The sequence below is a fragment of the Cnephaeus nilssonii genome (assembly GCF_951640355.1).
Source record: "Cnephaeus nilssonii genome assembly, chromosome: 4".
In the NCBI taxonomy this organism is placed as follows: domain Eukaryota; kingdom Metazoa; phylum Chordata; class Mammalia; order Chiroptera; family Vespertilionidae; genus Cnephaeus; species Cnephaeus nilssonii.
Window position 1 is genome coordinate 52,115,679 of NC_137075.1, and position 17,034 is coordinate 52,132,712.

Consider the following 17,034-nt stretch of genomic DNA (forward strand, 5'->3'; position numbering starts at 1 on the left):
TTAAGTTTGTAAATCAGATTTTTTTTTCTTTTATAAATAAACTAGGCCCGGGAGCCTTTGACAAGAGCACGAAGTGAAGAAATGGGGAGGATCGTACCAGGACTGCCTTTAGGCTGGGTCAAGGTAAAACTCAAAATTAGCACAGAAATAAATAAATAATATGGTCATTGTATTTTTTGGGGGGGGAGGGGGTAGGTTTTTTTTTGTTTATTCTGCATTTTTCAATGCACTCAGTTCTGTTTCATTATAGAAGATTTAGCTCATTTTCCTAATTATAGCAGAGTTAGATTTTTGTGTATCCAATCTGAGATGCTGGGTATAATATATGAGCATTACTGGCATTTGTAATTTAAAACCTAAAGTTTTTTGGAAGTTTAATTACAGAAGTGATTATCACCATTCTATCCAGAATATTTTAATCCAAAAGCAAATTTAACAGTGGAATACTTTTGAGTGATTTTTGTTGTTGTTGTTCACGTAATGGTCATTGTTTTTTGACCTGTTTCTTTTTTTTTTTTTTCTCCTTTTCCAACTAAGTTTCTTGACCCAATCACTGGAACTTTTCGTTATTATCATTCACCCACCAACTCAGTTCATATGTATCCACCGGAAATGGCTCCTTCATCTGCACTTCCTTCCACCCCTCCAACTCATAAAGCCAAGCCACAGATCCCTGCTGAGCGGGACAGGGAACCGTCCAAGCTGAAGCGCTCCTACTCTTCCCCAGATATAACCCAGGCCATCCAAGAGGAAGAGAAGAGGAAGCCAACAGTCACTCCAACAGTCAATCGGGAAAACAAGTAAGTTTATCCTAACTCCTGAAACTAGAATAATCTGCTACATTTGTGAACTGCTGTAAACATAACTTATTTATGTCAGGGAGTCAGAAATTTCTGTGTATGGCTTCACCAGCAATTGTTATTTACCATAGAGGGAAAAAGAAATTACTGGATTAAAATGTCCTTGGTTGTTCTCCCAAGTGCTAATTTAAATATGTCAGAGAAGACTATCATAAGCATTAAAGTAGATATAAAGGTATATATACATTATTACATTTTAAGACACTATGCTGTAGACTACCTAAAAGTTTTCATAGTTCTTAAATCTCTTTAAGGAGCATAATTTATAAGCTTGTTGAGTTTACCTTATTAAATCTCTAAATCTAGTTACAGATTTTAGGGCTCACTATTAAAACCGGTGAGATTTAATTCCTTCTTGCATCGTCATTCTTTTTTTTTTTTTTTTAATATATTTTATTGATTTTTTTACAGAGAGGAAGGGAGAGGGATAGAGAGCCAGAAATATCGATGAGAGAGAAACATCAATCAGCTGCCTCCCGCACACCCCCACCAGGGATGTGCCCGCAACCAAGGTACATGCCCCTGACCGGAATCGAACCCGGGACCCCTCAGTCCGCAGGCCGATGCTCTATCCACTGAGCCAAACCAGTCAGGGCGCATCATCATTCTTTTTTTTTTTTTTTTTTTTAAATATCAGTTTTATTATTATTATTATTTTAAATATATTTTATTGATTTATTACAGTGAGGAAGAGAGAGGGATAGAGAGTTAGAAACATCGATGAGAGAGAAACATCGACCAGCTGCCTCTTGTACACCCCCTACTGGGGATGTGCCCGCAACCAAGGTACATGCCCTTGACCGGAATCGAACCCGGGACCCTTCAGTCCGCAGGCCGACGCTCTATCCACTGAGCCAAACCGGTTTCGGCCGCATCATCATTCTTAATAAAACTTGTTAATTTCACAGTTTTAAAGACTATTACATATGCACTTTATGTATTTTTATATATATTGAACAGAGAAAGAGTAAATGAGTGCAAACACCTGAGCACATGTAAAGAAAAGCAATTGAAATATAGTTCAATGGGTTCTCAATATTCCTTCAGGGTGGCCCTAGCTGGTTTTGCTCAGTGGATAGCGTATCGGCCTGAGGACTGAAGGATCCTGGGTTTGATTCTGGTCAAGGGCACATGCCCGGGTTGTGGGCTCGATCCCCAGTAGGGGGTGTGCAGGAGGCAGCTGATCAATGATTCTCTCTCCCTCTCCCTTCCTCTCTGAAATCAATAAAAATATATCTAAATATATATATATATATATATATATATATATATATATATATATATTCCTTCAGGGTGGAACTATTAATGATTAGGATCAATAATAACAGAAAAACCTACCAGTTAAGATTTTTCTTAATGCTATAGTAGTTCAGACATCCTAAATGACAAAGTCTTAGAGGCATTCACTAGTCTAATGCTGTCCAGTAGACATGTTGATAGAAATATTCTCTGTTTGATGATGGAGATGTTTTGGATCTGTACTATCCAATGTGGTAGTGGCTACTTTGGATTGTGACTAGTGTAACTGAGGAGCTGAAATTTTTTTATTAATATTTTTAATTTAAATAGCCATCCACCTGTAGCTAATGGCTACCATATTTGTCAGCACAGCTCTCGACTTTAGGGAATAGTACCCAAATAACCTCTTCCTCCTTTGATATACTCCATAGTAATGTACAGGTTTATAACTGTGAGTACATGAAACAGAGTTTATTCTTATATTATTATTTATTAATGTATTACTTTTTATATAAACTACTTTTGCCCACCCAGGTGTGTGTGTTGTATTCCTTTTTTTGTATTCTGTTTAATTCAACATTTGGTAATACTAAACTTCCCAGAATCATTTAACGGAGTTTGAAAGAGGCTTCTTTACTAGAAGACTCTACCTATTCATGAGAAGCAGAGATCTATCTCAGGATGTCTATAAGACCCATGGACCCACAAAAGAGGTTAAAAGTATTTATTTCATGGGAGGGTCACAGAATATGTGTCACCTAGATGGTAAATGTTGAGTAAGACCTAGTACCTTATGAGCTAAGTTATTAACACTTAACAAGATTACTGTTTTCTATAGTACACATCCTGGAGTTTGCTGCCATTTGTCATTTAAACCTTATTTTCACATGCCATGTATTCTAAGACATCTTGTACGCTTTTTCTTTCTCAGGCCAGCATGCTATCCTAAAACTGAGATCACAAGGCTTTCTGCGTCTCAGATTCGGAACCTCAATCCTGTGTTTGGAGGATCTGGACCAGCTCTCACCGGACTTCGTAATTTAGGAAATACTTGTTATATGAACTCAATACTGCAGTGCCTATGTAATGCTACACATTTGGCTGATTATTTCAACCGAAACTGTTATCAGGATGATATTAACAGGTAAAGAAATACTTTTTGCAATATAATGTTAAAAGAGTGATATAGCCCAGTTGGTGTCGCTCAGTGGTTAAGTGTTGACCTATGAATCAGGAGGTTATGGTTTGATTCCTGGTCAGGGCACATGCCCAGGTTGCAGGCTCGATCCCCAGTAGCATGGGTGCAGGAGGCAACCGGTCAATGATTAACCAGTTAACTGCCACGATATTTTTAATTTAATTTAAAAAGGTCTGCTGCTTGCGTCTATAGACGTTTAAGGCATACAAATGGTTAATTCTCCCTCTCCCTTTCTCTCCCTGAAATCAATTTTAAAAAAAAAATTTTTTTTTAAAGAGTGATGTAACCACCCAGCTCCTTCCAGTGAAGTCAGAGTAGGATAGGGGAAAATAACTTTTTTCTTTAGAAAAATATAGAGAAAAGCCTCTTCTAATAGGTAAAGGACAGACAGGAAAGGAGCAGTGCAAGAGGCTAGACCAGTGATGGGCAACCTTTTGAGCTTGGTGTGTCAAACTTCGCCAAAAAACTGGGCATAACTTGGGTAGTGTGTAACTTTGAGGAAAAAACATTATTTCACAAATGTTTCATCCTCAGGAGCAGCAAATGTTTCATCCTCGGCATGCAGCCACCTCAGCGGCCGCGTGTCATCAGAAATGGCTACGCGTGTCATAGGTTCGCCATCACTGGGCTAGACCCTCACAGCCATAAACTGGAGCGTGTCGATGAGGAAGAAGAGACAGTGCAGGGCTGGCAGCCGTAAAGAAGCCAGTCAAGCGTGTAATCAAAGTCAGATTCATATGGGTATTTGGTAATACCGTATTTTCCGGTGTATAAGACGACTTTTTAACCCAGGAAAATCTTCTCAAAAGTCGGGTGTCATCTTATAGGACGGGTATATCCCAAACTCTATATTTTAACTGGAGAAGTTGGAGGTCGTCTTATATGCCCAGTCATCTTATACGCCCAGTTGTCTTAGACACCGGAAAATACGGTACACCTGTGAATAAGTATTTTAGTGTAAGGTCATAGTACGTTAATAGTTTAATGTTGACATCAAGATCCCACTGCACCTTGACTGTTTACAACTTCCTTTATTGCTTTTTTGTAATTTTATTTGCCAAGGTCAAATTTGTTGGGTCATAAAGGTGAAGTGGCGGAAGAATTTGGCATAATTATGAAAGCACTATGGACAGGACAGTACAGGTATATCAGTCCGAAAGACTTTAAAATCACCATCGGGAAGATCAATGACCAGTTTGCAGGGTACAGCCAGCAAGATTCACAAGAACTGCTTCTGTTCCTAATGGACGGTCTCCATGAAGATTTAAATAAAGTAAGAATTTTGATTGTTCTTTAGGTTTGTTCAACATATAATTTTTATAGCAATTTAAAATTATAGTTGGTGATTGTTCAATGCTAGTTTATCATGTCTAGTGACTTTGTATTAATGCGTGGAACTATAAAACGCATATATCTGATAGGTCTAGTATTTGAAGAAGTATATGCAATTTGTATTTACTCACTAAAATGTTAACAGGTTGTATTGTGAGAAATACAATTTGTATTTACTCACTAAGATGTTAGCAGGTTGTATTGTAAGAAATTTATAAATGTTAAAATAGTTGTTAGAGATATCCTGCAGGGATCAGGCCGAAACCTGCTCTCCGACATTTCTCGAGGGATCCCGATTGCAAAAGGGCGCAGGCCAGGCCGAGGGACCCCACTGGTGCACGAATCCATGCACCAGGCCTCTAGTATGCATATAAGATTTTTGATTAATCTCTTCCCGCCCTCCCCCTCCTCTTCTCCCTGAGATTCATCAGTCTGTTCCATGTTCCATGCGGTTTTGGCTCCTGCATTGAGCATCTGCCCCCTGGTGGTCAGTGCGCGTCATAGCTACTGGACGGTTGGCCGTTGGCCAGTTGCTTAGGCTTTTATATATAGAGATTATACTTTTTTCTAAAATAAGAATTATTCCATGTAACCACAAATGATTCATGTCAAAGGTGATTATTGTGGCATATCTCTATATAAATGACCAATCTGTTTAAACACTATGGTTTCCTTTTAGCACCAAGCTGTCCTCTGTACATCCCTATACACACACTTTTACATACATAAACATAGTGTGTTTGTATATGTACCTTGTGTATATGTGTGAGAGGATATGAATATCCTATATAATAAAAGCGTAGTAGGCAAATTATCCCCTCGACCAGAGTTCTTCCGGGAGTTTGACCAGGGGGCAGGCTGGCTGGGGGAAGGGAGGAGGGAGTACCTGGCCGGCAGCTGCTAGGGACCCTACCAGTGCAAGAATTTTGTGCACTGGGCCTCTAGAGTGTGTGTGTGTGTGTGTGCTCTTAAATAAAAATTCATTAAGCAATTTCAACAAGTCACACTCTTGATAAAGTGGGTTTTTTGGCAAAAAAAATTTTTGTAGTGCTTAATGAGATTAGAACTCCTTTATGAAAAGAATCAGAAGTATTTCAAAATCCGCAAAGTGTTTGTCTTTAATACATTTCTGTCCATTTTATATTTCGATGCTGACTTTAAGATATTAATATAGAGTTTAAATAATCTTATTTCCAGGCTGATAATCGGAAGCGACATAAAGAAGAAAATAATGATCATCTTGATGACTTTAAAGCAGCAGAACATGCTTGGCAGAAACACAAGCAGCTCAATGAATCCATTATTGTAGCACTTTTCCAGGGTCAGTTCAAATCCACAGTACAGTGCCTCACCTGTCACAGAAAGTCTAGGACATTTGAGGCCTTCATGTACTTGTCTCTACCCCTAGCATCCACTAGTAAATGTACATTACAGGTAAGTTTATGATTGAGAGAAAAGGATTTACTGAATAAAAATGCTGTTTGTATGCATATAAAGATATACTTTATTCAGCCATTTATGTCTGTTTTTTACCCCTATAAACATTGGTAAAACTAACACATAAATTGTTTTAATTAGGCTTATGTGGGTTAGAAAAAAATTTCCCCAAGAAAGAATTTTTTCAGATCTGTTTTCTTATTAAATATTCTTTCAGAGCTGATAATGTGTGTTGTTGTTTTTAAGTTTGTATTTTGAAGTTTTTAAAGTTAATTTGGAAAATTATGTTGATTTTAGTTTAGGTCTTCTTTTTATAAGAATTTGCTTTACATGGGGATATCAAATGAACATCCTGTTTTCCATACAACAGCAATGTGATGTAGGTCGCTTGTTGATCTCTAGTGTTAGCTTCTTGGAGGATGTCATTTCTTCCAATAAGACTTCCCTGAGCCCCTAGTAGAATTATGCTCTCAGGAGATGCAGTACCTCTTCTGCTCACCACAGGCAGCACTCGCCACACTGTGGTGTCAGTGAAGGCTCTCTGGTCTGCACTCCTCACCAGATCATAAACTTTATGAGGGTAGAAACTTTTGTTCTAGTTTACTATTGTACCCTTCATCTAGGCAGAGTAAATTACTGAATAGATGCTCAATGACATTGTGTTAAAGAAATGAATTAATGAGTATCTACTACTTCTTTTTGCCCTCTAGGATTGCCTTAGGTTATTTTCCAAAGAAGAAAAACTCACAGATAATAACAGGTTTTACTGCAGTCATTGCAGAGCTCGAAGGGATTCTCTAAAAAAGATAGAAATCTGGAAGTTACCACCTGTGCTTTTAGTACATCTGAAACGGTAAAGGGCACAATATTTTCTACCTGTTTAGTACAGTTTAGATGAAGGAATTCTAAATCCTTTATTGTAAGTCACTTTGTGGTATTGCCTGCTAAAGATGCATCATCAAGGAAGATGTCTCTGGTTAGGGTATCTCCAGGGGAATAAGGCAGAAACGATGAGATTCTAGTTCACCTTAGTATTTGCAGTAACAGAGCAAAATGATACCACCACTCACTCTTTTATGTAATTCTGTCTTTAAAACATGAGTGAAACTAAATTATTGCATTTCAAATATAAAAATTTTAAATCATTACAAAACATAAATGAAAATGTATTAATATGTTATTTAGTATAACATTTTAGCAGATAAAATTTATTCAAACAATAAACTAAACATAAAAGAGATTTAATCTTGTACTGAAAATTAAATAAATGATGTTTTTAAAGTGTTATTTTAAGGGTGACATTGTTGAGTGCAGACATAGTTTTGTCCAGATTTTTCCAGACAGTGAAAAAGATCTGGCCTGTAGTAGTAGAAGGAATAATGGGAAAGAGCTGTAAAATATGCCTCCAGTCTTCTGCTCCAATTCTTTTGTCTTTATGTATTCTATCTGTGGAGTGATAACTTTGAGTCATTTTTTTGAAAAACTTTTTTAAAAGGAAATGTCATCTTTTTATTGAGAACTATTTTTTTTTAATGTTTTTCTTCATTTCAGAGAAAGGATCCATTGCAAAGTATCCATTGCCTACTTCTTAAAATATATATATTTTTTATTGATTTCAGAGAGAAAGGGAGAGAGAGAGAGAGAGAAACATCATGACAAGAGAGAATCATTGATCAGCTGCCTCTTGCATACCCCCTACTGGGGATCGAGCCCACAACCTCCAGGTTCATAGGTCAGTGGTCAACCACAGAGCCACACCTGACTGGGCTATAATTTTTGTTTTACATTTTGTATTATTGGAGATTCTTATATTAATTTTAACATTGACATGTTCAAATTTATTTTGTGTATATTTCCTAACAAAATTGGTTAGATCAATTATTCTTTTCTAATTCTTGAGGACTGGAGATAAACACTACAAAAATAATCACACACTTGTTCTGTTAAAATTTTTAATGCTTTGTATTACTCTTGGAGAATATCTAAGAATATAAATTGTTCAGAATTCAGGTTTTTTTAAAATGATTCTGAAGTAATCATATTATACCAACCAAAATACCCGTATTTTGGTATTTAAAGGAGCAAAGTATGCCAGGATAATGCAATGGCATTATTTCAGTCACTAGTCTACATGCTTGCAGTTTCCAGCTCTAGTTTCTCCAAAAGTGCAAGCTTCAATTGAGAGTAGCTCTTTGCAGTCTTTCCTCAGTACTTTGGTAGAGATTAGCATTACAAGTGGGGTTTTTCAGAACTGTTACCTCTACAGAGGATACATCTAACCGTCCAAGCTAGCCTACAGATCAAGGGACCAAGGTGTGGCCCTACCTCTGCCACTCTAGCTGTTTGACCTTGGGCAAGCCATTTAATATCTATGTGCCTAGGTTTCCTCACTTGTAAAATAGCAGTGAAACCAAATGTCTTCAATAGGTCCCTCCACTGCTAAAATTCTGAGTGTGTGATTGAAATGGATTTTGTGGTCCTGGTTAAATATCTAGATTGTTCAAATGAATTAGGGTTCATTCTTATGTCTTTCCTGTCATATAATTGCTGTAATGTTTGGCTTTGCAGTTTTTCCTATGATGGCAGGTGGAAGCAAAAATTACAGACATCTGTGGACTTTCCGTTAGAAAATCTTGACTTGTCACAGTATGTTATTGGTCCAAAGAACAATTTGAAGAAATATAACTTGTTTTCTGTTTCAGTAAGTATATCATTGAACTAAATACTTTTCTTTCAGAGCAAACTAAAAATAATGTTTCCAATGGTTTCTTATCTTATAGGAAAGTAACAACATAAAGCTTTGAAATTATTGACATATTTTAAATAACTCCATTTGAATTTATTTTCTCTTTCATTTGGCACAGAATCACTACGGTGGGCTGGATGGAGGTCACTACACTGCCTATTGCAAAAATGCAGCAAGACAGCGGTGGTTTAAATTTGATGATCATGAAGTTTCTGATATCTCCGTTTCTTCTGTGAAATCTTCAGCAGCTTATATCCTCTTTTATACTTCCTTGGGACCACGAGCAACCGATATAGCCACTTAAGAGTACGTTGTAAGCTAGTTATCTTTTAGAAGGCTGAGCAACACAACTCTGGAAATGCTTATAAAGATCCTGGACAGCTCTACCTGGCCATTTAGAGGAATTGTAAGACCATGAGAGCTGTGTTACTAATACCATATATTCCAGGTCAGTGCTATTATTAAAAAACCGACCAATAACATTTAACAAGTATTGCAGTAAGCATTCCTTAGAGGTATCATTGACATCATAATAACTTTTTTAGTTTGTTCCAAAGTTAAAATAAGTAGCTATGCATTATTATTCTACTGGTCTAAAAACTGTGTATCCGTTGTTTTCGTTTTCACTGTTATGGCCTTTTCACATTTCTAAACCTCAGCTTGATCTATGAATATTCTAGAATATGAAGCAGATAGGAATGTATGTGTATATATTTATTGCACACTTGCACATCAAATCGATGTACATAGTATCATATGTGGTCCTTCCATGAAATCTAGAACTCCAGGGATTGCTTTTTTTCTTTTGGCCTATTCTGAGTAACTGCAGTGCTTTCTTAGGGAAATGACAGGGCAAAGCTATTTTTCTTTTGGCTTTGGGCTGTATTTGTGCACTAAATCTTTATTCTAAAGAAATAAATGGAAACTTTTCTCTAATTTTTTAAAATGAGAATTTTCATTTACACCTATATTAAAATCTTAATGAGAAAAATAATTTAAAACCTTGTAAGTGTTCTGTCTTTAATTTTATATTATCAAATATAGGACAGTAGAACTATAGATTTTATACACACACACTCTTTGTCCCACTACACTGACTTAAAATTTAGTTCACTTACCTTGTTAGCATCAGGATTCAATTCCACTCTTTTTTCAACTTGACCCAGAACTGCATCTAGCACTTAGGGTTCTCATATTTGGGAGTCATAATAAGATATTATACTGAGACTCATTCTGTCAAGAGTAGTAGAATTCTTAGAATTGAGATAAAAAGGAATAGGAGTCATGTATTACTGCAAAGTGAACTGCATTATGAACCCCATGTCTTTACAGAGTAATGTATTAAAAGGAATAGAGGAGCTTAGAATTTATCATTTACCTCAGGGACTCATTAGTCTAAGAGACATAGTTTTTTGCTAAATTATCTGATCAATAAAATATTTTTCAATCACATTCTTAAGCACACAGCGCCACTAGAACAAAAGTTTTGTTCTAGTAAGTATTTTTGGAAATATACATCAAATTATCAGATGTTTCATGATAAAAATCCACCCTAATAAACATTGAATTTTGAAGCCTGAACTCACTGCATAATCTGCAGTGGTTAGAAGGCCCCCAATCTATTAGCATTGCATTATTTTCAATATGCCAGGACCCATTTTCTTGGCTGTAACATCTATAATAATAAAAGCATAATATGCTAATTAGACCGGACAGCCGAATGTCCTTCTGGACAAAGCCGAGAAGGCTGTGAGGGCCAAGGGCAGGCAGCTGTGGTGGCCGGCAGCAGCAGCAGCGACAGGGTGATGGGGGCAGCGCCTACTCCTGATCAGCCTGGTCGCCTCCCACGGGGAGCAGGCCTAAGCCATCAGTAGGACATCCCCTGAGGGCTCCCGAACTGTGAGAGGGGGCAGGCCAGGCTGCCCCAGGCATGAATTTTTGTGCACCAGGCCTCTAGTATCTTATATAAGGTTGTATAATAATACACCAGAAAGAAAAATGTCAGTGATGCAAGTAAGTTGCAAGAATTTAATAAGGCAAAACTTAAGTACCAGTTTCTGATTGCTTGTTTTGCAACTTTCAGGAAACACCATTTTCCTAGCATTTTTCTATAGGTATAGAAAAGGGCTGGCAGCTGTAGAACAGGAGATATGCTGTAGCAGTTTGAACTGAAGTATCTGGAATCTCACTGACTCGTGTGTCGTCAAAGCTAAACCATGCTTGGGTCACTGAGTTCTTGCAGAAAGCAGTGTAATGGCCACCATCCAGATCACCAAAGTGGTTCTAGGAGAGGAAGGAATGTCAGACTTAGTATTTACATGCAAATACTCCAACTATTGGGACAAAAAAGGTAGGGCCAAGAAATCTTTTTCATAATTGTCCCTTATACTAAATTAAAGGAAAATGATAATTGTGTTCAGTTGAACCAAACATATATTCTGACTTCCATATTGTTTTTCTATTTTTTTAAAAATAATTTTTTATTTGTTTTGAGAGAGAGGGAGGGAGAGAGACATCAATGTGTTGTTCCACTTATTTTGGCATTCATTGATTGATTCTTGTATGTGCTCTGACCAGGGATTGAACCTGCAACCTAGGCATATTGGGACCACACTCTAACCAACTCAGCTATCCAGCCAGGGTTTATAATGTTTTTCATTTAATTGAACAACTATATATGGTACCCATTGACTACTTAACAGAATCTGTGAATGAAATAGGATAATACTTGACTAATATCAGTTAATACTTACTGGGCACTTAACTGTACCATAGACTATTAAACATTAAAGGAAATTTAAAAATAAGTAAGAAGGTAGTCATCTTTCCTAAATGAGCTTATAGTTTAATTTTGAATATACATGAAAAGACATTTAACATTCGACCAAGACATTTCCACACTGCATATTGCCACTGTACAGCGTGTGCAGCAACAATCCCCTCAATCACTGCGGGCCCAAAAAGGACCTGTTCCATTCTCGTTTTCCCTTGTGTCTGCTAACCCAGTAAAGGAATATTTGAAATAAAGACATTAGAGAACCTCATATCTCAGAAGGTGGTATAGCATGGAGCTAGGGTTGACAAACCATTTGCCATGGGCCAAATCCAGCCTGCTGCCCGTTTTTGTATGGCCTGTGAAGAATGCATCTTATATTTGTACTAGAGGCCTGATGCACGAAGTTGGTGCACTGGGATGTGGGGGGTCCCTCAGCCCAGCCTGCCCCCTCTTACAGTCCGGGAGCCCCGAGGGGATGTCCTACTGATGGCTGAAGGACCATCTTAAGCCTGTAGATGAGGGATGTCCTACTTAAGCCTGTAGGGAGCGGGCTTAAGCCACAGTCTGGCCTCCCTCTGTGGGAGGTGACTGGGCTGAGCAGGGGAAGGTGCCACCCCCATCACCCCACTGCTGCTGCCACTGCCAGCCGCCGCAGCCGCCAAGGTGTTTTCATCAACACGGACTTCAGTCCCTTCACCATGAAAAAATGACAACTTCCTTTATCCTATATGACATTTCTTTCTCTTTTTTTATCCTCACTTGAGGATATGTTTCCATTGATTTTTTGAGAGAGGGAAAGAGAGAGAAACACCAATGTGAGAGGGACACTTCGATTGGTTGCCTCCTGCATGAGCCCTGACCTGGGCCCTGGCCACAGAGGAGCCTGCAACCTAGGTACATGCCCTTGATCAGAATCGAACCCAGACCCTGCAGTCCACAGGCCAAGGCTCTATCCACTGAGCCAAACCAGCTCGGGCAGATTACGACATTTCTTAGCCCCTCCAGCAGCGGACCTTCATTTTTTCCTCCAGGAGTGAGGTGGAAAAACCCTAGATCACCTTCTTGGATTCTTATTACCCAAGTTACCAAGAACACTGCAAGTGGCAGTGTACAGGGAACTTAGCCAATGAGCGGTCAGAAAAGGTGTTTCCTCTGCAGCTCACGTGCAGAGGCCACCCGGCACTCAGAGCACACCCCCACCCCTGGTGTGTGTCCGCTGAGGGCCTGCTCCCAGCTGCGCCGCGGAGGCTCGGAGCAGGCACCCCTGTGTGTTGTGTCTCTGTTCTGGCCTGCCACCATCTCCAGCCTCCCGCGGCTGCTGGGGCTGGGAGCCGCATGCAGTCCCCTCCCACCCATCTGCGCGCACAGCTCCTCCTGAGCTGGTCGTGACACCTTAAGGTGTCCCAGCTAATTTGCATATTACCTCTTTTTATATATATATATATACATAGAGAGATATGGTTAAAAAAATCAAAAGCATAATATTTTGTGACATGAATATTATATGAAATTCAGATTTCAGTGTCCTTCAATAAGTTTTATGGGAACAGAGCCATGCTCATTCTTTTATGTTTTGCACTGGTTGCTTTTACACTAAAACAGTAAAATAGTTGCAGGAGAGAACATATGGCCTGCAAAGCCTAAAATATTTACTGGTCTTTTACAGTTGCTGATTCCTGGTGTTGAAGGAAGAAAATGGTTTTTTATAGTCAATTCTGACTGAATTTAGCTCTAACAATAAGAAAGGACCTTAAAGGAGTTACTTAACCTTTCTGAGCTTTACTTCACCCATCTATTAAAATGGGGTAATAAAACCTGTCTTGTCTTATACAGCTACTAGAGGCCCAGTGCATGATTTAATCATGCACCTGGTGTACCAGCTGGCTGTCTGTCCGCCGGTGCCCCAGGCCTTCCGAAAGCCTCCCGCGCGGCGGAGGCTTTCGAAAGGCCTTGCGCCGGCGCAGACAGACCGACAGCTCCCCCGCTTTGGCTTTTGATCGCGGGGGAGCCGGCTGTGTGTCTGTCCGCCGGTGCCCCAGGCCTTCCGAAAGCCTCCAGCTCCGCGGAGGCTTTCGGAAGGCCTTGCGCCGGCGCAGACAGACAGACAGCTCCCCCGCTTTGGCTTTTGATCGAGGGGGAGCTGTCTGTCTGTCTGTCCGCCGGTGCACCAGGCCTTCCGAAAGCCTCCGGGGCAGCCATGACACAGACGCTGAGCTCGCGGCGCCAGTGGCGCCGCGAGCTCAGCGTCCTGCTGGCCCAATCAGCTACCCCGGCCACCCTGAGTCCCGCCCCCTGCGCCTCCTGCTGGCCCAATCGTGGGCGTAGCGGAGTGATGGTAATTTACATATTACCATTTTATTATGTAGGATTGTCAGGTATCTCATATTATAGAGGTAGCACATAGGACATACTTATTAAATGTTCCCATAGACCTTTATGTTCTCTCCCTTGACATATTAGAGAAATACTCCAAAGCTGACAATTAAAAGATCTAGTCTTGGTCTTTGCCATGTGACCTTAAACTGACATGCTTATTTATAAAATGGTGCCCAAAATAGTGTGATGTAATTTGAGAAAAACAACATCTGGTGGTAAGTAGTGCCCAAATATTGAAGTAATGTTCTGAAATGATTAGAACAGAACTAGAGTATTATGTTTAGTTTTGATGACTTAATGTGCAAAAGAAAAATGACAGAAGACAGTCCTAGACTTCCATTTCCAGCAAATATCCTACATAATAAAATGGTAATATGTAAATTACCATCACTCCGCTACGCCCACGATTGGGCCAGCAGGAGGCGCAGGGGGCGGGACTCAGGGTGGCCGGGGTAGCTGATTGGGCCAGAAGGACGCTGAGCTCGCGGCGCCTCTGGCGCCGCGAGCTCAGCGTCTGTACCATGGCTGCCGGAGGCTTTCGGAAGGCCTGGGGCGCCTGCGGACAGCCAGCCGGACAGGTCCCCCGTGATCAAAGGCCAAAGCGGGGGACCTGGCCGCCTGTCTGCTCCGGCGCAAGGCCTTTCGAAAGCCTCCGCAGCGCCGGAGGCTTTTGGAAGGCCTGGGGCGCCTGCGGACAGCCAGCCGGACAGGTCCCCCGCGATCAAAGGCCAAAGCGGGGGACCTGGCCGCCTGTCTGCTCCGGCGCAAGGCCTTTCGAAAGCCTCCGCAGCGCCGGAGGCTTTCGGAAGGCCTGGGGTGCCTGCGGACAGCCAGCCGGACAGGTCCCCCGCGATCAAAGGCCAAAGCGGGGGACCTGGCCGCCTGTCTGCTCCGGCGCAAGGCCTTTCGAAAGCCTCCGCAGCGCTGGAGGCTTTCGGAAGGCCTGGGGCACCGGCGGACAGCCCGCTGGTGCACCAGGTGCATGATTAAATCATGCACTGGGCCTCTAGTAGGAGATAATTAGATAGCCTGAGAGCCTTGGTTATAAAATTGTAAGGAATGCTGGATAAAACATGATAAACATCCTTTGAACTATATGGCTGACTTTAAAGATTGTTTAATAAGAGTAAACCCCAGGGGCCAGAACTAGAGGAAATAAGAGTAGCATGATGTGTGGTTAATGCTCTGACTGCCTCAGAGTCAAGATAATTCCTGGTCTCTGTAACCAAAGTACTTCAGTTTTAAAGGTCACACAAGGACAGGAGGTAAACTCTTAGGTCCTAGCAAGGTGAGGAATTGGATTGAGGTCCACACACCTAGCAAGCACTCTTAAAGTGATTCACCCTCAATAAAAATCCCATCCTTTAAAGCTTGTCTTAGCTTAGGGCATGGGGGCAGAGAAAAAAGTCATTCCTAGGAATTTATTACCACAGAATCCTGTGAATCTAATGTAAAGTGTTTTTGGGGTGCCGGGCAGAAAGAAAGAAAGAGCACTGAGCCCCAGCCCACGTGCTCAGTGGTTAGAGCGCCAGCCTGTGCACTGGAGTTGCAGGGGGCATGCGGGAGACAACCAATTGATGTGTGTCTGTCTCTCCCCTCCCCACTCCTTTCCACCGTCTCTGAAAGTCGATTTTAAAAAAGAGAGAACACAAAGAGAAGGTGGGGGAACTGCAAGAGCTCTACAGCATCAGAGAAACCAGTGAGTGCTATTGTTTACGCTTCCCCAGTGCTTGGATAGAGGATGGGAGTTCTAGCCAGGTGCTCTGGTTGACCTGCAGTGCTTCTGTAATGCCTCCCCAGCCACTCCAGCAGCAAAAGCAAGGTGCCATAGTGCACGCACAGGACTCCTCCACCAGAAGGAGTGCAGAACTAGCAAAGTGCTGCCGGACCTGCGTGCAGAGCCGTCCCCTCCAGAGAAACTGCAGAGATAGGGTGGCACTGCTGCATGACCACATAGGGATGCCCCATCCAGAGACAGTGTGGAGCTAGTGGGGTGCTGCTGTGAGCACATGCAGGATCTACATGCCCAGAGAAAGTGCAAAAGTAGCAAAGTGCAGCATGTGTACACAGACCTGCTCTGTTCAGAGAAAGTGGAAGTAGTAGGGTGCTGCCACGTCTCACTCAGGGAAGCCCTCGTCACACATGGCTTAGGCAACAGGGCAGGCTCTGAACAGCAGACAGCCCCACCCAGATCAGAACGACAAGGAAAGGTGCATACATAAGTGTGCCCTGCCTAGACTCCATTCTGGCTGTGGACACCCAGAACAATAAGGAGCTACCACCCGCATGTGAACACCAGACTGCCATGCCTGGAACTGTTCCTTCTGGTTAGGAGGCGTACCAGGCACCGCACATGCCCACCCTGATCACAACTGGCCTGCCAAAGTCATCCAGCACACAGTCAACACAGAAGCCACTGTTGCAAGGCTACAAACACAGCTACTTCATCTAACTCAGGAAGAAACACAGGAAGTCAAACAAAATTAGTAGACAGAATATACCCCAAATGAAGAAACAAGAAAAAAACTTGGTGAAATGGAGTTAAATAATGTACCTGAGAAAGAATTCAAAGAAGTGGTCATAAGGACGCTCAAAAAACTTGAGAGTAGAATAGAGGTACTCAGAAAGAACTTTAACAAAGAAACTGTAATAAAGAACCAATCTGAGATGAACACAATAATCAAAATGAAAACTACATTAGAAGGGTCCTGGCTCGGTAGCTCAGTTTGTAAGAGTATCGTTTCAATACGCCAAGGTTGTGCATTCAATTCCCAGTCAGGGCAATTATAAGAATCAACCAATGACTGCATAAGTAAGTGGAACAACCAATTGATGTTTCTCTCTCATGAATAAATAAAAATTTTAAAAATATATTAGAAGGAATCAACAGCAGATTAGTTAATAAAGGATAGGTTAGTGATCTGGAAGAAAAAATATGAAAATCAAATTAGGACAGCAAAATGAAAAAATAATTTTAAAAATTGAAAAAAGCACAAGGGACCTCTGGGATAATATCAAACACTATAACATTTGCATTATAGGGACTTCAGAAAGAGAAGAAAGGGGCAGA

At 41.0% G+C, this 17,034-nt stretch overlaps 2 protein-coding genes across 5 annotated transcripts in view; one reads left to right on the top strand and one right to left on the bottom strand.

The window, feature by feature from the left end:
* USP8 (ubiquitin specific peptidase 8) overlaps nucleotides 1–9,719 on the top strand; it is a 63,549-nt gene extending 53,830 nt beyond the window's left edge. For 3 of the 4 annotated variants that reach the window (XM_079767475.1, XM_079767476.1, XM_079767477.1), the window contains 8 exons: nucleotides 46–123; nucleotides 538–800; nucleotides 3,031–3,243; nucleotides 4,360–4,570; nucleotides 5,827–6,063; nucleotides 6,777–6,919; nucleotides 8,635–8,767; nucleotides 8,931–9,719. In XM_079767475.1, coding sequence (XP_079623601.1) covers nucleotides 46–123; nucleotides 538–800; nucleotides 3,031–3,243; nucleotides 4,360–4,570; nucleotides 5,827–6,063; nucleotides 6,777–6,919; nucleotides 8,635–8,767; nucleotides 8,931–9,116 — 1,464 coding nt within the window. In that variant the 3' untranslated portion in view covers nucleotides 9,117–9,719. The remainder of the gene's footprint in view (nucleotides 1–45; nucleotides 124–537; nucleotides 801–3,030; nucleotides 3,244–4,359; nucleotides 4,571–5,826; nucleotides 6,064–6,776; nucleotides 6,920–8,634; nucleotides 8,768–8,930) is intronic. The other variant, XM_079767478.1, reaches the window with a different exon arrangement.
* Nucleotides 9,720–10,454: 735 nt separating this feature from the next.
* The window catches only part of USP50 (ubiquitin specific peptidase 50), a gene marked incomplete at its 5' end in the record, with an annotated part of 46,164 nt that continues 39,584 nt past the window's right edge, over nucleotides 10,455–17,034 (bottom strand). Inside the window, one exon of the mRNA XM_079767502.1 lies at nucleotides 10,455–11,095. Coding sequence (XP_079623628.1) covers nucleotides 10,910–11,095 — 186 coding nt within the window. The 3' untranslated portion in view covers nucleotides 10,455–10,909. The remainder of the gene's footprint in view (nucleotides 11,096–17,034) is intronic.